This window comes from Alosa pseudoharengus, unplaced genomic scaffold, assembly GCF_046254945.1.
Source record: "Alosa pseudoharengus isolate Yale_2024_CS ecotype anadromous, Long Island Sound unplaced genomic scaffold, YU_APseudo_1.1 YU_APseudo_1.1_scf_16, whole genome shotgun sequence".
NCBI classification, from domain to species: Eukaryota; Metazoa; Chordata; class Actinopteri; order Clupeiformes; family Clupeidae; genus Alosa; species Alosa pseudoharengus.
In genome coordinates, this window is record NW_027468630.1 from 16,374,470 (window position 1) to 16,395,355 (window position 20,886).

The 20,886-nt window shown below is 43.8% G+C and overlaps 2 protein-coding genes across 2 annotated transcripts in view; one reads left to right on the forward strand and one right to left on the reverse strand.

Moving 5' to 3' along the window:
* Positions 1 to 1,311: 1,311 nt before the first annotated feature.
* LOC143125609 (solute carrier family 49 member A3-like) lies at positions 1,312 to 14,577 on the reverse strand. The gene is made up of 10 exons (XM_076287231.1): positions 14,165 to 14,577; positions 10,350 to 10,508; positions 9,519 to 9,738; positions 8,953 to 9,029; positions 8,363 to 8,500; positions 6,250 to 6,366; positions 6,011 to 6,163; positions 5,624 to 5,781; positions 4,262 to 4,368; positions 1,312 to 2,700 (listed from the first exon to the last, which is right to left on the reverse strand). Exons 1-10 carry the CDS (start codon positions 14,330 to 14,332, stop codon positions 2,384 to 2,386), a joined length of 1,614 nt encoding a protein of 537 aa, XP_076143346.1. The 5' UTR covers positions 14,333 to 14,577; the 3' UTR covers positions 1,312 to 2,383.
* Positions 14,578 to 15,840: 1,263 nt separating this feature from the next.
* Positions 15,841 to 20,886, forward strand: part of pcgf3 (polycomb group ring finger 3) — a 19,854-nt gene continuing 14,808 nt past the window's right edge. Inside the window, exon 1 of the mRNA XM_076287232.1 lies at positions 15,841 to 15,942. The gene's annotated coding sequence lies outside the window, so the exon portion shown is untranslated. The remainder of the gene's footprint in view (positions 15,943 to 20,886) is intronic.

Below are 20,886 nucleotides of genomic sequence, written 5' to 3' on the forward strand. Positions count from 1 at the left end.
TTGCTCTCTTTCGTTATATTACATTATTGTTATTTTTTACATGTTAATACATACATCACATGTTAATACCTTGGAGAATGAAAAATGTTTTGAAGGTAAAATCAAGTCATTTTCATCTTTTTACCATGTTGCCAGGGATGGGCAGTATTTCTAATGCATGTATTTAAAATACGTATTTCAAATACAAAATACTATTTTGTAATTGAAACACCTGAAGCGAAAACTATCATTAACTTGTTCAGAAAATTTAAATAGTCTGGCGAGGTGGGGCCACGGGTTGGCACATTCGTGGGATGGACCTGCTGCGTCTTCATCCATTGTTTCGTCCATGGTTTCGTCTCTTATCTAAATCTGACCATGGAGTTGACTTTGGCGGAAAGCTGAAGGTGATTGCTGATAAGCTGTCCCAATCAGTGGCGCCTGCACAATCCAATCACGTTTGACAGGGAAACAACAAATTGAGGGTTTCCGAGATTTTTCTTTTTTCCTTTTTTTTTTTAGAAGTAGTAACGGGTACTCACGGTTATGGATAGAAATGTAGTGGAGTAAAGAGTACAATATTTGCCTCTCAAATGTACTTGAGTAAAGTCATGAGTACTCCCCAAAAATGATACTCGAGTAAAATACAGATCCCTCAAAATTGTACTCAAGTACTGTACTCAAGTAAATGTACTCCGTTACTGTCCAGTTCTGGTGACGGGTATTGCCGAAGCGTCAGCCCTGGTGTGAAGCCCTCCTTGTGTGAAGACATATACTAGTAACGATGAGCACTTTCTTTTATTGCCACTATGCAAATCCTTAATGGAAAAAAATTACAAATATCTCTGTGAACCACAATGACATCAATACACTCTTAAAATGAATGTGTTGTCTCTATCTGGACACAGAGATGTGTTAAAAAAACAATGTAAGTTGTGTTATTTTCAACACATATTGTGTAACAAATTAAAAAAAAAGGAAACCACACGTACTGTATTGTCCTATCTGGACACAGAGACGTGTTAAAAACAACGCAAGTTGTGTTTTCAACACATTAGTTTTAAGAGTGTAGATGGTAAGTTATTAGGCGTTTTCCCATCCTTGTAGCATCCATTTTTCCATTCCACAGTGGGGAGACGTTCACCTTGACTAAATAACTAATATGTCCTTGCTCTAACAGTCTAATTATCTATTTCCTTATTAGTTGCATACTTGAGGTTGAAGATATTTAGGCACATCAAGTTTATCACATACTGGAACTTCAAGGTTCATAGCCTTATGATTCTCTTGTTCAGTTCTGCACTGGACAAAAAAATTGACAAAAATGACAGGTCCTCAGAAGCCACACATACAAACCAGTTGTAATGAGGAATTTATTCCCAAATCTCTGTCTAGTCTTTGTCTGGATATGAACCTGACAAATGCCAATTAGAAACTCAAGTAAAATTGCTGAGTGCAAATACTGGTGTACAGTACTAAAAAAAGGTAATTAGCAGTTATCAGGTATTTGAGCCACTTAGGGCCTCCTTACACCAAACAACTTTGACAAGATTTGGGAAAGATTCTTGACAGCTTGGAGTCTTTTACCTAATGCCCCCCACTCAAAAGACTACAATCTTTCAAAAATCTTTCCCAAATCTTGTCAAAGTTGTTTGGTGTAAGGGGGCCCTTCAATTATGCAAAACTAGTTAATGTTTTAGTAACATTCAAATGATCGAATCAGTGCAGCATCCACATGTATGAAAGCACATCAGAAGACATATACAGATTAATTACATTATTTGGTCACAGGTAAGTACCATCATAGCAAAACCGACAACCTTAAAAAAATATATGATTAAATATGATGTAGAAAAACTAGTAAACATACAATATATTAGTGAAAAAAATGGGAATGACAAACGACAAAAACTAAATTTCTGACAAAGTAGCTACTGCTTTGGTCCAGGAGTTGTTTTCATCTCTTCTGCTATCGGTGTGTGTATGATCTTCAGCAGGCAGAAGACCTGACTACTGCCATTCGTGCTACTGCTGCTGTGTGTGTGTGTGTGTGTTTGTCCCAGTCCCTGATGCCCTAAAAGATGTGTGTATGCTATACTGGTCTGATGCCCTGGAGGAAGGCGTGTCAGTAGCCTACCAGTTTGATGTCCTGAAGGAAAGTGTGTGTGTGTGTGTGTGTGTGTGTGTAAGGGAAAAGTGGATATGTTAAGAGGCTTCCGGCCAAAGTGTGTGTGTGCTTGAATAAATGTCTGTATGTTAACATACAGCAGCATGTAGTATTTGAGATTTAAGGTCTGTCTGTGTGTGTTTTTGACCTCTCTCCATGTCTGATGCTGTATGTGTGTGTGTGTGTCTTTGACCTCCATGTCTGATTGGGTGGGGATCCATGGCATCACTGTCTCTTTTAGGCTATTGTATCGGGTGGATCGAGTGTGTCTGAGGTATTAAGAGCGATTGAGGTCGTGGGTGTTGTGTGAAGTGTGTCTGAGTGATTGGGTGTGTGTGTGTCTGAAAGATTAGGTTTGTCAGTGGTATCTTGTGTGTGTGATAGGTCCTCTGTGTTATAGGTATCGTGTGTGTCTGTAATGGTGGATGTGTGTGTGCTGCGTGATTGTCCTCCTGCATCTTCCTCTGCTTTCAGACGTTTGTATTCTGTGTGAAAGAAACACACAAACACACAGGCCCCCAGACAAAACAGCCCTGCCATCACCAGCACAGGCACTGAGACACACGCGCACACAGAGAGAGAGAGAGAGAGAGAGAAAAACACAACAAGTTATTATGACTAATAAATACTAAGTGTGTGTGTGTGTACGTGTGTGTGTGTGTGGTCCAGTATAGCTGGTTGTTCAGTAAAGCAGAAGCGAGAGTGCCGAGAGATGTTCCATGGGGGCACATTCACTTCCTCAACGATTCCGTGTGTGTGTGTGTGTGTGTGTGCAAATGATGGCCGCAAGTTGCTTTTGTGGTGTTTTTTGTGTGTGTGTGTGTGTGTGTGTGTGTGTGTGTGTCTGTCTGTGTGTGGTAACTGTAGGGACTGCAATTTCCTTTTTTGTGATCAGTGCATGATGCTGTTCTTAGTGCTTTTTTTCTGAACATTTGGTCTTTGGAACATTTCTCAAATCATCTTAAACATTTGCATTTTGTGGTCTGTGCATTTCTCACCTAAGAAGAAAACTGAATGCACCATAATCAGCATACATTGGAGTTTACCATAATCTGTGTGTGTGTGTGTGTGTGTGTGCGTGCGTGCGTGATGTCATTGGGGACTGATGAAGCATATGGTTGACACATTGGCTTCAGGTCATTATGCTATTTGCATGCGTCTCCTCGATTCTCCAGCTTGTGCCAAGGAATCATTCAAAGCTCGATGTCATCGAGGATCTCTCATTTGTCTAATTGCTGCCAGAGGAGGTGAGAAACGAGGAGAGAGGAGAAAGGGACGATACGCGAGGAAGCAGAGTTGCATCCTACGCGGAAGCGCTTTCAGTCTGAATGAGCGATTATTGGTCCAAACTGCAAAGGTGAAAAGTTCCCTCCCATTCCTGCACATCTGTCAACTTTCGATTTAAAAAAAGTCCTTTTTAGCGTTTTATTAGGGACAATAGATGAAAAGATAGGCCCAGAACAAATCTTCATACGCTACAAATTTCTTTGAAACTGAAAGTATAAGTATATATACTCTTTTGATCCCGTGAGGGAAAGTTGAGAGACGTGGGAGGGAACTTTTTTTACCTTGACAGCTTGGACCAATGATCACATAATTCCGACTTAAAACATTTCCGCATAGGATGCTCTCGTGTTTCCTCGCGTATCGGCCCTTTCTCCTCTGTCCTCTCCTCGTTCTCATCTCCTATGGTTGCAATTAGACAAATGAGATATCCTATATGACGTCAAGCTTTGAACGATTTTCGGGGCACAAGTTGAAGGACTGAGGACCGAGGAGAGAGGGCGCATGCGAATAGATGTTTGAGATCCAGCCATAATGATCACAGATCCCATTTGCACTCCGTCTAAGCTGTATACGTCTATGGTGTATAGCTATGCTAGGTGAACGATTCGCCTATTACAAGTTCGTTTACCATCAAATGGGCTCGTAAAGGTGAACATTTTGCATAGTGTACCTTTAACATGACTGCATTTGCAAAACATTCAAAGGAATTTAGAAATGGCTGTTGTGGTGTTCATAGGTGATGATGGAGATGCTTAACAAACAGAAATGTAACTCTTTTCTGAGGAATGCTCCAAAGTGTGTGTGTGCATATGTGTGCGCGGAACTCACCCCTCCAGCTGAGAGTCACTCCTTCAGAACACACAGAGAGGGGGGAGTCAGCCAGTGGTGTTGTCAGAGCTCCCAAGATGATCATGTACACTAAAGACAACACCTGCCTACACACACACACACACAAACAAACAAACATCAGTGTATACACTATGACCACACACACAACACACACACAACACACACACAACACACATTACAGAAAACCTGCCATCGAACACACACACACACACATTACAGAAAACCTGCCATCGAACACACACTCAGGGCTGTATTTTGGGCCACCAGCGCATGGCGTAATACTAGTTATTCACCCGCGGAAAGTTGAATTCGTTATTTTGCACGTTTATTTTTTAAGCATTGCGCCCAGGGGTGTGGCAATTAACAACCTAGGGAGGGACCTGGCGCATTGTCTAAAAATCGCTATCATACACCACCTAAACCTGGTCAGAAGTCAATGGCGAGTTGTTCATATGCTATTTTAAGAGCGCATGTCAACAGTCATATTGGCAGGTGCACGCACCATCCTTCTATCATTCAAGAACGCACACCAGCGCACGTCCATGCAAAGCATTACAAATTGCACGATTACAATGGGAAACATAATTAGAATAAAGATATTACGAAATACTGTACATCTCATGATGAGTAGTTATTCACCATCATTTGCAAATTGGTAATGACGGTTAAAAGTGATTAGGGGAGAGGCGAGACACGTATGGAGCACAGCTGAAGACACTGTCACGAGATATAAGCAACTCCTCTGCAGGATAAATGTTGTTTTATTCAGTCATTTGAGCAACATTAGGGTAAGTGTTGCTTTTTCCAGCCTATGTTTTCGATGGTAACCCATTGTCAGTCAATAGTGAAAGTAACTGCATATAACTGTCTTGTCGTTGACTGACTCCTTGGTGAAGTTAGTTTCACTTTGTCAATGAGTTCAAATAATAAACGAGTGCAAATGCGTGAAGGCTATGCTAGGTTTTAGTAAAGCATGGTTTAAGAATGACTATTCCATACGGTCTCGCAAGCAGCCTCCTTCAAATGCGCCTTTGAATGCCAAAATACCGATGCATTTATTTGACATATCGCGCGTTGCGCCGTTAAAGGGAATGACAGGTGTTATTCTCATTGGTTTAAAATGATGTTACGCCCCAAACACACCCATATGACTGATTAAAAGACCCAGGAACACCTTGTTACGCCATGCGCTCCACTTTTGAGAACGAAACCCCTCCCAATGTGAACTGGACATCCTACTAAATTTGAATAGACTTTTGACGAGTGACGATGCACTTTAGAATGTCATGATAGGGCCCACAGAGACAGATGTGTTGCAGTATCACATACTATCACACATACCCAGCGATGAAGATGAGGCCAGCTGAGGTGGCTTCGCCGACAGGATAGGAGCATTCTACCGTGAGCTCCATGGCAACAGGGTAGATGGAGAATCCAAAGAGACCAAACAGAGAACACATAACCGCCTGCAACACCTTCTGACCTCGCATCTGAGAAAACTACACACACACACACACAATAATAATTATACACACCCTTGCTCCTGAGAAAACCACACATACACACATTATGCACAACTTCTGACTCCGCAGCTGAAAACACACACACACATTATAGACACCTTCTGACCTCACAGTTGAGAAAACCACACATTACATACCACACCGCTGTCACCAATTTCTTACCACCCTTAATCTAAGAAAACCACATACACACACAGACACTGACCACAGCGAAGGCAGTGCAGCCTAGGGAGGCTAGGCACATGTTGATCTTTGTGACTTCTGTGAACTTCCTGGTCCGGTCAACATAGAAACCAAGAGCTCCTGCCCCGATCACGCCACACAGAATGAAGAGGGCCCCGCACAGACCAGCAAAGTCCTAAACACACAAATAAATATTAGGTGTGTGCATGTGCGCTGTGTGGTTTGCGTCGTACTGTGTTGCGTGTGTGCGCACACACTTACGTTGGTGTATCCTTTGACACACAACATCTGTTCCAGTAGGCTGGAGAAGCAGGTGAAGATGCCAATGCCGGAGCCGAAACACAGTAGCAGTAGCATGTAGGCTCGGTTACACAGGAGCTATACACACACACACACACCATACACAATTACAAAATATACACATAAACAGACACACTATACACAATTACACAATATACTCATAAACACACACACATCATACACAGTTACACCATATACAGACACACATATACACACCATCACACACATGTGGCATGACATATGCTAGACAAAATATACACACACACACACAGAGACCCTACAGCAGGGACAGACTAAAAAAAGGGGGGTTCAGGGGCATGCTCCCCTGTGATGGAAATTTTGAAAAATAAATGATTACTTCTGGTGAATTTTGTGGAAACTAATTGATAAATTGACTTAAAATATATTATATTATAATATACTGATAGCATATTACAATACAAGTTACAACCTATAAAAACCTACACAGGTTGTTTTATTCAACTAATGTTAAGCAAGTCTATTGGGAGTTTTATCTCATCACATACTACATGAAGGAAGTAAGCTTAGCTTCTGAGCAAGCTTTGAATAATACAGTTGTGTTTTGTGGTATTCACACGCTAAATTATACTAGAGGTAAAGTTTGTTAATAGCCTAAACATAGCTTACCTTTGGGGAAAAACTGGTTAAATGTCACTGTTCTCCCACTCAGTTTTCTATTACCTTGTTTTTCGTTTTTGCTAGGCCTATCCAAGTTCTTCCACGAATACATCTTACTGACTAACTGATATTCACCACCTGTTCTGCACGCACGGAATTCAATTCTAGAGCACTTTAGAGGCGCAAGGCTACTATGAGCAAGAATGAATCATAGAGAGGGGGGAAATATGAAAATGCGATGGCACAAATGTTTACTTTTTGGATGACAATGACAACTGGTAGCGTAGACATGAGTAAGCCTGAGTGACGATTTATGTGGAGAGCTAGACACACTTAGTCCTATGAGCCCTATATGAGCCCTAATGAGCCACTGAGCCAAGCAGTCGACGGCCGTTGGATGGACCGCCGTTCTGGACTTTTCCAGAACACACGGATTGCCAGTCCATCCCTGCCTTACAGAGACACCATAGAGCACACATACCCAGTAGAAATGTAGTAGACATCTTCACAGGAACATAGGATACACATAGTTTCAGAATGAATGGGTTACTGTCTGTGTGTGTGTATCAGCCTGATGCCCTAGAGGAGGGTGTGTGTGCGTGTGTGTGTGTGTGTGTGTGTGTGTGTGTGTGTGTGTGTGTGTGTGTGTGTGTGTGTGAATACCAATCGGATTCCCTGGAGTAAGGGGTGTGAACATGTATTTGCGTGTGTTCTTGTATTTTTGTATCACTGTCAGCCTGATGCCCTGGAGGAAGGTGTGTGTGTGTGTGTGTGTGTGTGTGTGTTTGTGTGTGTGTGTCTGTGTGTGTGTGTGTACCAGTCAGATGCCTGGAGGAAAAGGTGTGTGTGTATCAGTTGGATGCCCTGGAGGAAGGTGTGTGTGTGCAGTGTTTCCCATACATTGACTTATTTGTGGCGGCCCACCACAATATCAACATTGACCACCACACAATGATTTTTCCAGGTTGTACTAAATTGTACTTAAATCTGGTTATTATCATAACCACGCTGCGTTAATTTGTTAAAAACTGTTGCATTCAAGTTAATTCTGCAAGCCTACCACCACAAATAGAATTCAATTCTATGGAAAACACTGGTGTCTGTGTGTGTGTGTGTGTGTGTGTGTGTGTGTGTGTGTGTGTGTGTGTGAATACCAAGTGGATTCCTTGGAGGAAGGGATGTGTGCGTGTGTTTGTGTATTTTTGTATCACTGTCAGCCTGATGCCTGGAGGAAGGTGTGTGTCTGTGTGTGTTTGTGTAGTGTCTGTGTGTGTGTACGAGTTAGATGCCTGGAGGAATAAGTGTGTGTGTGTGTGTGTGTGTGTGTGTGTGTGTACCAGTTGGATGCCCTGGAGGAATAAGTGTGTGTGTGTGTGTGCTAGTTGGATGCCCTGGAAGAAGGGGTGTGTGTGTGTGTGTGTGTTTGTGTGTGTACCAGTTTGATGCCCTGGAGGAAGGGTTCTGAGTTGGAGGTCTCAGCGCTGGCTGAAGGTGGGGTTGGAGGGGTGCTCTCACGAATACCCACTGTTGCTAGGAAACACACAACAGTAGCAGGGACCGAATACACAAAGAGCTGAGAAGGTGAGATGAGAGAAAGAAGGAAAGGAGGAGAGCAGAGAAGAGAGGAGGAGAGCAGAGGAGGAGAAAGAAGGAGAGAGGAGAAAAGAAGAGATGAGAGGAGGAGAAAAAGAGGAGAGCAGTGAGGAGAAAAAGAGGAGATGAGAGGAGGAAAAAAGGGGAGATGAGAGGAGGAGAAAGAGGAGAGAGAGGAGAAAGGGGGAGAAAGGAACAGTAATGTTTACAAAAGAAAATCCATCTCAATATAAACTCTAATATATGTACATGAATAAGTGTGTGTGTATGTATGTGGGTGTGTGTGTGTGTGTGTGTGTGTGTGTGTGTGTGTGTGTGTGTATGTGTGTGTGTGTGTGTGTGTGTGTGTGTGTGTGTGTGTGTGTGTGAAGAAGGTGCTCACTGCAGAACCACTTGTGTGTGTGCATGTGTCTGTGGTGAAACTGGACTTACGAGTGTGGTGAGGTCACCAGAAGAGCCCATGATAAGAGGCGACATAATGTTGGCGATCAGCACACCAAGTGGATTGGCTACAAAATACACACACACACACACACACACACACACACACACACACACACACACACACACACACTTGTAAGAACCTTCATTCGGCAGCACACAGCAACCCAAAGACAGCACTATGAGTGGAAACAGGAGCATTGTGTGTGGAGACAGGAATGTTGTAGGTGGAGACATGTGTTTGTGGGTGGAGACATGTGTGTTTGTGGGTGGATATGGGTGTGTTTGTGGGTGGAGACATGTGTTTTTGTGGGTGAATATGGGTATGTTTGTGGGTGGAGACATGTGTGTTTGTGGGTGGATGTGGGTGTGTTTGTGGGTGGAGACAGGAACATTGTGTGTGGAGATAGGAACGTTGTGGGTCGAGTCATGTGTGTTTGTGGGTGGAGACATGTGTATTATGTGTGGAGACAGGTGCATTGTGGGTAGAGACAGGAGCATTATGGGTGGAGACAGGTGTATTGTAGGTGGGCTGGGGTGGGTGCGTGAGCTCTTACACATGGAGGCGATCATGTTGGCAGTGGCCCTCTGTTGCTGTGGAAACCAGACGGCGGCGAGTTTGGTGGGGCTGAAGATGACGAGGGGCTGGGCAACGGCACACACCAGCTGCCCCGTCAGCACCAGCGGGAACCGCACTTGGGGATCCATATCCATGGGCAGCACCCCAATAAGACGCAGCACGCTGCCAAGCATGTTCAGCCACGATCCCAGGATCAGCTGCCAACACACACACACACACACACACACACAGCCCGCACACACACACACAAAAAATCATTATTTTGGTCAATATTGAGATCACGATTATTCAACGTGATTACTCAGAGACGATGTAAACATTATATATTTTCTAAACTAAGGAGGGTTTAAATCTACAAACGGAAGTGGATGGCTGTCAATCAACCCTATGGGCTCCTTAAGAACTTTGTTTAGAAAACATAATTTAACCCTTAGATTAGGACACCACTATTCAAGAGCATAATAATTATACCAATACCAACTTAGTTGAAATTGTCCGCTTTATACAGAGATGATGTGTGACTTCATCTCCACTCAGGTTCAAAAACATGACTTTTGGTTCGAACCTTCTAAAAATCTGCTTGCTTGCTTGATTGATTGATCGATTTATGGATCCATAATGTGGATCCATAATGTGTACACACAGATACTGTGAGCTGTAGGCCGCACGTATCAAGCACCCAGGTACAGGACAAACACACACACACACACACACACACATGTACCTTGAGACACAAGCCACAGGTGTCAAGCAACCAGGTACTGACACAAACACACGCAGGCATGCACACACACACACCCACATGTACCGTGAGCCGCAGACCACAGGTGTCGAGCATCCAGGTAGTGAGGCAGCTGAGTGGGATGGCCACGATCATGTAGACCATCGAGAGCCAATTAATCTGATCCAGAGTGACGCCCAGAGCTCCCGCACAGTCATCTGCCACCGGGGCAAAGGTCAGCCACAGCTAAACACACACACACACACACACACACATGCTATGAGTATGGATATAACAACCTAAACCTACAATACAAAGGGAAACACAGCCATTTACACACAAAATAAACAAACAAAACCACACAACACATGGACATTTATACATTACAAACACACACAAGAACATATATGTTTATACAAACAGACACCCTTAACATAGAGCCATTGACACAGACATACAGTGATGGCCAAAAGTATTTAAACAACATATGCCTTGTATTAGTTCTCCCTGCACACAAACTGTAAATTATACAAAATAGTTAGAAATACTAAAAGGGAAAAACTCCTCCAGTCTTGACTTCCATGGAGCGACTGTTTTTCACTAAGACGGAACTCCATGCCACATGGCAAAATCTGTGACAAACTGGCTATGTGACAATGGCATTTAGCTTCTGGAGCCATGGCTTGGGTCATGTCCAGACCTACTACAGTATACCCAACAGAAAACTGCTGGACAATCTCCAGGGGGGTATTCCAAGTATGTGGTTTAGTGACAAACCTGGGTTAGTTAACTCAGAGTAAGTGGTAAACAACCTAATAGAAGAGCTGTATGGCTTCATTCTCATTAGAAAACAATGCCTTAGGGCTCTTGTTGTAGGTTTGCCACTTACTCTGAGTTAACTTACTAAACCACTTTGAATACCCCCCAGGAAGGAGATCATGTTTTTTTTTTTATTGTAAATTTCAGTACAAGTAGACAAACAGGCAGAAGCTGTTTACCAGGATGGAATCAAACAGCCGTGATTGAGCAGGTGACATCAGAGTATTGCAGATTACTTTTTACCATTTTGACTATGCCCAGCCACAACCAGCAAGTTTTGAAGAATAAAGGTAAAGGACATCAGACTATTGATTGTTGTATAGGAATTTCATTGTATACAATAACAAAGTGTTCCTACCGTCTTCATTGTCATGGTTTTAAACATGTGAGAATCAGAGTGCGAATTACCCCACCATAATTGGGGGGTACTGCTCCTTCACTTCTATGACCATCATGATCCACTACCATATCAATCCCCATCGTGATCGCCAAGTGCAACATGTGTTGTGCAACACACATACAAGGTCTAAACATGCGACAAACTGATAATCAGTAGGCTACAGAATATCTCATTGTTATATCCAAAAGAGAACTGTTTTGATCAACTCTCAAAAGTTAGAAGTTAAGTGCACTGAAATACCATTCTAATTACTAGTAAAAGTAATACCTTTACAAGAAGCCTATTTCATGAAATATTGATTTGGTTTATTTTTAGATTTCATGAGACCTGGAGGTAAGACCCAACCTTCTCATATACTGTATTCAGAAACCAATTTTCCATTATAGTCTATGGTAGTCAGTGTCAAATCAACATAATTGCTTATATGAGAAACCTGAGCAATCTTTAATGTGATTAAGGAGCATACTATGAAAAACCATACTACCACAGAAGAACTACAGAGCGGTAGGCCTAACCTACAAGAATCCGATAACCAGAACAAGCTGGGTATCATCAACACTACAGTATCCTACTGTACAAATGAGTCACATATACACATGCACACATACACTTTTCCTTTTCCTCATAGTGTCTCTGCGAATAAAATAAAATCCTAGTTTCATTAAGATAGTATCAGGGTTCTCAGATGAAACTACATTTATTGAACTAAAAATATGAAATAATAGAATGTAAAAACAATACTAACCAATTAAAAACAAATTCAAATACTAGCATGTGCTATTCAGCCTAGGCTACTTGGCTCTTTTTATGTTTCCACAGGTTTCACTGATGTTATGTAGGCTTAGCTACATCAGACCCTCTTGTGCATAATATACTGCTCAAAAAAATTAAGGGAACACTTACAGTTTTCCACAATTGTTAGAACACATTTTTTGAAACCTTCCACCCCTTTCTCCATTCTCAAACTACATTCACAGAATGCCTGACAGTTCTTGCAAAATAAAACACTCGCCTCAAAAGTTTTACTTGTGCTCAGAACCAAACAGTGTCAGAGTACCGATCCAGTGAATGAAGTGTTCCCTTAATTTTTTGGAGCAGTATATAAAAACAACACAGGATCTGTACCAAACTAATTTCAAAAGGGCACAATAATGTATTCAAGATAAAATTAGAATGGACACCTAGGCTATGGACTGGAGTTCATCTCCTTGGAAATGACAATCGATTTTACCTCACCACAATGTAAAATAATAATAATAGAGAACTATCTTGCTAACTAACCTTGGTATCTAACCAAGGTCCATTTTACTAGCCTCAGTGGGTAAGTAATTTAGCCGGTAATTAAATGTATGAAGACGTGACATGAGCTATGAAAGAACAAAAAACGTTAATACATGAAGGTTGTAAAATAGCACATTTTCAACAAGCTAGACGTCTGCTAGCAACTTACATTTACCCATGTACATCAGCAGCAAACCGAATTTAGGCTACTGGAGGAATCTACCTAGCGTTTTGTCATTCAACGTTGACACTTGCTTGAGAAGTTGAAGTCGTTCTCTATCTCCGTTGCTTCTAGCGCCACGGTGGTTAAAAATGGTACAGTCCATAATAGGGGTGTCTGAAATCGCTTTACCTTAAATTTTTTCTAGTGAAAATAGGAGTTGACTTGTATTGTAGCCTACTGTAATGATATTTTTTCACAAAATCAGAAAAATTATCTGACCCCCCCAAAACTGATATTTCTGTCTCTTTGGGGGGTACTGGGTCTTCATTGGGAAGTATAGTACCCCCCAGTACCCCCTGTAATTCGAACTATGGTGAGAATGTCATGAAAACACTTTATTGTCTCAATAGTTTCGCCCACGACAGGACACAACTAGGCCAATGTCACACTGTTATAACACCATAACAACACTGACCGCTAAACCACCACCCTACGACCTGCTGACCCACTAGCGCTGTCTGTCTGTCACAATATTTTCATTACCCCACAACAACGATCTGTGTCAGACATAGTAAGCGCGTGTGTGTGTGTGTGTGTGTGTGTGTGTGTGTGTGTGTGTGTGTGTGTGATTTCTCTATCATCACTGCTTCCCATAATTTGCGGACGCATCTGCTCGTAGCTGGTAGGCCTAGTTTGTGGTTTTAGGTCTCCATGTCTCAGTTTTAAACTTTTCCCCCCCTCCGGTCACCTGATACATGCGCTGATACAATGGGTGCACTCCCGGTCAACCCCAGTGACTGACAAACTTAAACTTTAGACTGTCAGTGGCCATAGGAACTGGCCATTGTCAACATCAGGCCTTGCTTGACTTATAAAAACAATGCTACAGAACAAAGCGAGCCTTAATAACCCGATCATTAATTAGGATAAGGCTTGTCAATAAGACATGTCAAATCTCGTGGTACATTTCTCCGGTAAAACATCTGTTCAGCTGGCCTACACGTTCAAGTAAAACACTTTAAGCATTCATGCGACACACAGACACAGCTGTTCGGCGCAATAGTTCCAAGCGTCATTCTGCCGCGGCAACTTTAATTTAGCTACACTTTTCACGCGTCTGCTTTAATTGACTCTTAACCTAGAGGCGTGGATTCTATTTCGCCAAATAGCTAACTGTTTTTATTGAAGTAAAGTGACATAGTTGTCCTGCCATCCAGAAGACGAAATCACGTCACCTACCATGGCGTTGGAGCAGTTGAGCAGACAAAGCACCAGTAGAATAAACCATCTCCTGCGGTACACTTTAAACTGAAGCAGTTTGAGCAGGACTTGGTTGGGCTCTGGGCTGGGCTCGCACCGAACCTCCTCCGAAACAAAGCCAGGCGCCGCCGGGCTGTCGTGATCCATCAGGGCGAAGGGAGTTTCGTAAGTAGCCTACACACAGCTCTCTTCCTTCTATCCGAGAGGCGCTCCAGAATCTGACAACTCTCTTCAACCCCAGGAGTTGGTCGTTCATTATTAACTTGTCTTTGCGGTAGTCTTGCGCGTAAGTGCCCTGACCGTGAACATGTGTGGTCCTGGTTTATAGTTTCCTCGTTCTGCTCTAATGCCGGGAGCGAGATGCTCCGAGTTTCTGTGGTTATCCCGGTCGAATTCCGGGCTGGCTGGAGCTCCACCCTGTGTGCGCACATCGACTCGAGCCAGTCTTAAAGAGAGTCGATTTAGCGTATGAAGTTTGAAGTTTGGAGTATGTTACATCTTTGATTTACTGACCTGCAATTGATTAAAATATTGCCTATAACGAATCATGTTAAAAGTTCAACACCTTTCAAGTATCTGCCTTAGACAAATAGGCTATAATAGTCTACGTAAAAACAACATATTTACCATTTAAATTATAGACCTAACTGTGTGTCTAGCCTATCTCTGACCAAAGAAGTAATGCCAGTGATGCGTGCAGGCCTGCAACGCCAAATAACGAAATCACGATAACAAAAAATCAAGAACCCATCCTTCCCACCAGTTGTGTACCAACCGAAACCACACATTTTTACAGAGATCAACGAACCCACACCACACGTATCATCTCTGATTGACATGAGTTTTTTCTCTCTTTCTCTTTCTCTCAGTGTGTGTGTATGTGTGTGTGAGAGAGATATATTCATGTCAATCGTCAATCAGAGGTGATATTGGTGTGTTGATATTGATGTGTTGAGAGAGAGAGGGAAAGAGAGAGAGAGAGAGAGAGAGAGAGAGAGAGAGAGAGAGAGAGAGAGAGAGAGAGAGAGAGAGAGAGAAGGGGATTAAGACTGTAGACTGTATGGGCTACTTGCGGGCACTCTTAGCATCGGATTAAATTAATGAATGGTACTCATGTCACAGTGTTTTTCTTCAAAATGTCAGTGCCCCCCCCCCCCCCCCAAAAAAAAAAAAAAATCCTAGCCATGACCGTGGATGATATAGCCTATAGGGTCACCTTGGTTTCAGAACATGGGCCGGCCAGACATGGGCCTACTGCCTTTATTCAATTTTCCAACCATCAATCATCTGAATGTACAATCGTTATATTATTCTAGTTTTGTATGAGGCACATAAAACGAAGCTTGTGTCATCAAATGTCTTACATCTATGAGTCTGTGACCAGATGTGACCAGATGTGCTGTACAGAAAGTAGCCTTATTGAGAAGCAACGTAATTAGACCGCATCAGAAGCCCTTTGTCTTGCAAACGCAACATGTGTTTAGTCTGTGAACTGCGTGTGTGATGTTTGTCATTCTGTTGCACTTCAAACTTCCCAAAGCGACGCTGGAAGTGAATGAGCTACTCAGATACAATGTAGCCTACCTAATCCCCCGCCCCCTCCTATACGCATCGGTGCGCATGCGCAAAGCCCCACCAAGTGTGGGCTCTCGGTAGGTTTCGGGATCGCCCGGACATTTTCGCCTCTTTGTTTTACTGATAGTGGATTTAACTCGGATTGAACCCAATATCCTGCGGACTCCTCTGCTACCAAACAGGTCAGTTCGCATTTCTTCAACGCGCTTTCGAAGCTTGTGCCATCCGACTGTCGTTTTGTGTGGTTAACGGGGGAACCGTGCAGTATTCGGTGATCCCTGAGCCGTGTCTTTTCCGCTTGGCCGTAGCTATGCATGCTATACGTGTTGTTATACGCGCTCGTGTTGTGTGTATGGCGACGCCGGGCCCTGCAGTCGCGCCGGGGTCATCGCTGTCGCGTGGAAAAGTGCTTTTGAGGCGCTGGGAAGACGGGGGAGTACATTTTTAGTGCCGTCGTGTGTGTCCGTCGCGAACGGCTGAACATATCGCCTGAGATACTCGTGCTGTTTTCCACGGGAAACCAGTTTTTTTCCCGTTGTTGCCTGGAATGTTCGTGAGAGCTCCATCCACCCTCACGAGCCCGTGAGGACGCTGAAAGTTGGGGTACGGGCTCGCTGGGTTGTGTATTCGGACAGAACGGGACAAAACAGTGTTAAGAAAGTTAGAGACGGGTTATGTGATTGCGCCCGTGAGCATGTAATAACCTGTTTTACCGGGACAGAGTGGAAGTGGGTGAAGTAGACGCAGCTAGGCGAGGGGTGAGGGGTGGATTTCACCCAGTGACAAGAGCGAGAGGTTCTACTACGAGCCGAGCGGAGGCCGAGCGCTGTAGGGTGTCGCTGGATGTTTCGAGTTTAGTATTCAGTGGCGTGGGTTACCTAAGACCCCTGAATCAACGAAATCCCTATTAATGTCTCATGAAGCAACCACAGCCTATAGGAATTCAGACGCCTTGGCAACTTCTTAGTTGACCAGTCGAGATTCTTGAAACGATGGTGTGAAGACTGGTGCGAGCTTGTGGTGAGTGTGTCTGGAATCGGTTCGGTCCGGTGTCGGTAGGCCTTGCCTGAGTAGCCCGCTCGCTTTTCGCATTGATCAACGCGCTGATCATTGATTAGATCGGAAGGCTGCGGAGAAGCCCGCAGTGTCTCTCCATTATTTCCCCCGGCAAAGACTCCCGGCAAAGACGCGAAGTTTTTCTCTGGATACCTGTTGGAAAACTCCTCGAGCTGGTCTTGACACACACATGGTATCTTCCTTCCCCTATCTTTCCCTTTCTCTCACATAAAAGCTTACTATTCAACATGTCCAAGTGAAAGTGTGTGTGTGAGGAGGAGGAAGGGAGTGGGGAGGAGGGCTGCTGTTTAATCTCTTGACCCAAGAAGCTGTGAGGGTATCTGGCACAACAGCGGCCCATTGATGCGCCTGCCAAAAAATTTACACTCAAGCGCCAACTGTACTTTCGGATCTGTGTGTGTGAGTGTATGTCTGTGTCTGTTTGTGTGTGAGTGAAGTCTCTGATCCTGGTCTAGTGGTCGCCTCCTCTTTGCCCCGGACAAGCAGATACAATTTTGCTTTTATAGATGTAAAAAGCATAGTTAGAGCTTCAGGTATCATCAAATGTCTGTGACGACCATGTGTGTGTGTGTGTGTGTTTATGTGAGCAGTGCCAGACTGCTATCCTGTAAATGGAGGCTTGATGATTCACCCTCACACCATTTTCATTGGTCCCCCCCCCCCCCTCTGATGACTCTGGTGTCCTCCCTAGACATGCAAGTTTTTAGTGAGTGTATTGTCATGATCATTTGGTGTGTGTGTGATGTGTGTGAATCTTGGGAAACAGTTCCACCACACTGGTTTAGTTGGTGCTGGTTCTGTTCGAATGAGAGTTCTGAGCAGGGTAAGGATCAGTTCTCTGTGCGTGTGTGTGTGTGTGTGTGTGTGTGTGTGTGTGTGTATTTGAGAGAGAGCAAGAGTGAGACTGTCTGTGTCAGTAAGAGAGAGACTGAGTGAGAGTGTGTATGTTTGAATACAACTGTGTGTGTGTGAGAGAGAGAGGTGGAGAGTTCAGGAACATGATCAGCTCCTCAGTGATCAGGGTTATGGTCACATCACACGCCCACTTATGGACGCAACTTGTGTGTGATATTTATGGCCAAAATGTGTGTGTGTGTGTGTGTGTGTTCGTGTGTGTGTGTACGTGTGTACGTACGCCAGACTGTTACGACCCAGGCTGGCGTAGGCCGAGGATGGCATGTGCCCACCACATAATGGTTCACTTGTGACGGTAATCTTCAAGACTGATCAGAAATAATGTCCTGGGTATAATCAATCGATCAGGAATAATGTCCTGGGTATGACTGATCGATCAGGAATAATGTAAAGGGTATAATCGATCGATTGATCAGGAGTAATGTGTAGGTTATGTATGTGGGTTGCTGGTTGCAGATGCGTCAGAGATGGCCCGTGGAATAGATGACAGAGGCGTTTGCTTATAGGTGCTGCGGAGCAGGTTAATTTGTTTTTGAAGTGTGGCCACTCACTCATAACTATAGAATATTGTTGCCCCATCTGCTCAGATGCTAAGCTAAAGCCAAACAGTGTAGGAAGTGGTGGGGGCAAGCAAAAAAGCTCAATGTGGTCACTGAGTTTCTGTTACGTGTAATTAGGCCATGTCCTCAGTTAACAGATAGACTATGTTCACAGACAGCCATAGCTCATAATGACCTGTTGTGAGGTGGCGATGTCCCTAGACTGACTGAAGATATGACTATAATGTTTCTGCCACAAGCAAGCTTACTACTCGCACAGATGTTGTGACTGTGAACCCATGTTCACGTTGAGCAGCAGGCAACACTTTGGACAAGTCAGGATTAGTAGGCTATCATGAATCAAATGATGGTACCTGTTTTTGTGACGCTAACTTAACTGTATCTGACAGACTGCATGGGTCAGTCTTACTCAGTTTTGCTAACTGCGTAGGCTACCTGGTTTTATTTGTGTCAGTGTAGAAATCACACCACACAAGTTACTTTACACTTTGAACCAAACTGTGGGTGCTTTTGGCAGTTGACATGAAGTGTTTTGGTGGTTCAACGCATTTTCCATGGAAGCTGCCATGAAAGGTGTAAAAGTAATGAGTGTGTAAGTTTTGTGGAGAGAGCAGATGTGTGTGACACAATCTCAGTTTGTGTGTGTGTGTATATATGTGTCTGAAGGGTGTGTGAGTGAGCAAAATCTTCAGGCCTCTATATCCCAGTCCCACTGCAGGTGTAGGTATTCACAATCAACCAGCCTGCAACCCTCCCCACTGTCAATACATCGTTCACTACAGAGACTGCAGGGGGTGCAAAGGGTTGTCACAGCAAAATTACATTAGTCATTTGGGAGGCTATGGCTGAATCTCAGTCTCTCCCCTCACAGACTCACACACTTTGATGCGTGTTCCCGTGAACTTTGTGAGGGTTTAGGGCTGTCCTACTGCAAAATTGTGAAGTGCACGAGGGCTCACTCGCACCCTTTCTGTAAGTCTGCATCTATGCACACTTTACTCATGGGGAATTATCTACAGTACAATTCATAGTGTTGTGACGTGAAACACAGGGTTACCTAAATGGAGGCTGGATGCTTAAAAAACATTAGTAAACTCCCATCAGTAAACTCCCATAAAACGGAAACGGAAATGTCTTTGCAACATGTTTTTTATGTTGTCAATTTAATGATAGGTCACAGGTGCTGTCCCATTCCTGTTATTAGCGTTCTGAAACCTTACACACTCGTAAACTTGATCACTTACGATGGATGTCAGTTAAGTGTGTGAGGGTTCAGGGCTTAGAACTTAGGGATGCGATTGAGATTCAGCCTGTGTGTGTATGTGTGCGCGCGCATGTGCATGTGCGTGTGCATGCATGTCTAATTAAATGGTGTAATGTTATTTTTCTGCGTCTCTGTTGTTATGCAGTGTAAAACTAACTCTAAGTATAAACTGTAATAGTAAACTGAGCAATGAAACCTATCGGTACAGTCTCATTCATTCTCCTGTTCTTCTTCTCTTTAAATCACATGCAACATCCACTCATCATTTTCTCGCCACAGCAGCTCTGTGAGCCCTGTCACAAAGCTGCTATAATCATTTGACATAAACACGAGCCCTGTCACAGAGCTGCTACAATCATGTGTCATAAACATGAGCCCTGTCACAGAGCTGCTACAATCATGTGTCATAAACATGAGCCCTGTCACAGAGCTGCTACAATCATGTCATAAACATGAGACACAGACAGACAGACAGCCGTCACAGAGCTGCAACAATCATGTGACATAAACATGTGCCCTGTCACAGAGCTGCTACGATCATGTCATAAACATGAGACACAGACAGACAGACAGCCTGTCACAGAACTGCTACGATCATGTCATAAACATGAGACACAGACAGACAGACAGCCCTGTCACAGAACTGCTACAATCATGTCATAAACATGGTGGACACAGACAGACAGACGGCCTTCATCAACCATCATCTGCCATTAGCAGACAGAAAGCTGTTAAGCTTCAGAAACGGAGGCTACACAGACAGGCTCCAGAAACTCAGGGGAGTTGTGGGAAACATCTGTTTCTCAGCAGTGAGAACAGCACCAGTCTCTTAGCAGTGAGAAAAGCACCCGTCTATCAGTAGTGAGAACAGCACCCGTCTATCAGCAGTGAGAACAGCACCCGTCTATCAGCAGTGAGAACAGCACCCGTCTCTCAGTAGTGAAAACAGCACCCGTCTCTCAGTAGTGAGAACAGCACCCGTCTCTCAGTAGTGAGAACAGCACCCTTTCTCAGAGCAGCAGGAGTAGGATGAAGTTGGACATGTTTGGATTCTGCTTGGATCACCCCACACTCACTCAGCTTAGGGGATGGTTCTCCAGCCCAAACCTATTTCACTTATTACAGAGAGAGAATTTAAGTTCCTGTTATGCTTCAGTTTAAAGTGGTTCCTGTCATGCTTCAGTCTGAAGTGGTTCCTGTCATGCGTCAGCCTGATGTGGTTCCTGTAATGCTTCAGTCTGAAGTGGTTCCTGTCATGCGTCAGCCTGATGTGGTTCCAGTCATGCTTCAGTCTGAAGTGGTTTCTGTCG

What these genes read in the sequence shown, in the direction of transcription:
- LOC143125609 (XM_076287231.1), bottom strand. Translation starts at nt 14,332, where the DNA reads ATGGATCACGACAGCCCGGCGGCGCCTGGCTTTGTTTCGGAGGAGGTT. An exon ending in GTGTCAAAGGATACACCAAC is followed by an intron (nt 6,164 to 6,249) that starts GTAAGTGTGTGC and finishes TTGTGTGTTTAG; the next exon opens with GACTTTGCTGGTCTGTGCGG. An exon ending in GCTGCACTGCCTTCGCTGTG is followed by an intron (nt 5,782 to 6,010) that starts GTCAGTGTCTGT and finishes GTGTGTGTGTAG; the next exon opens with TTTTCTCAGATGCGAGGTCA.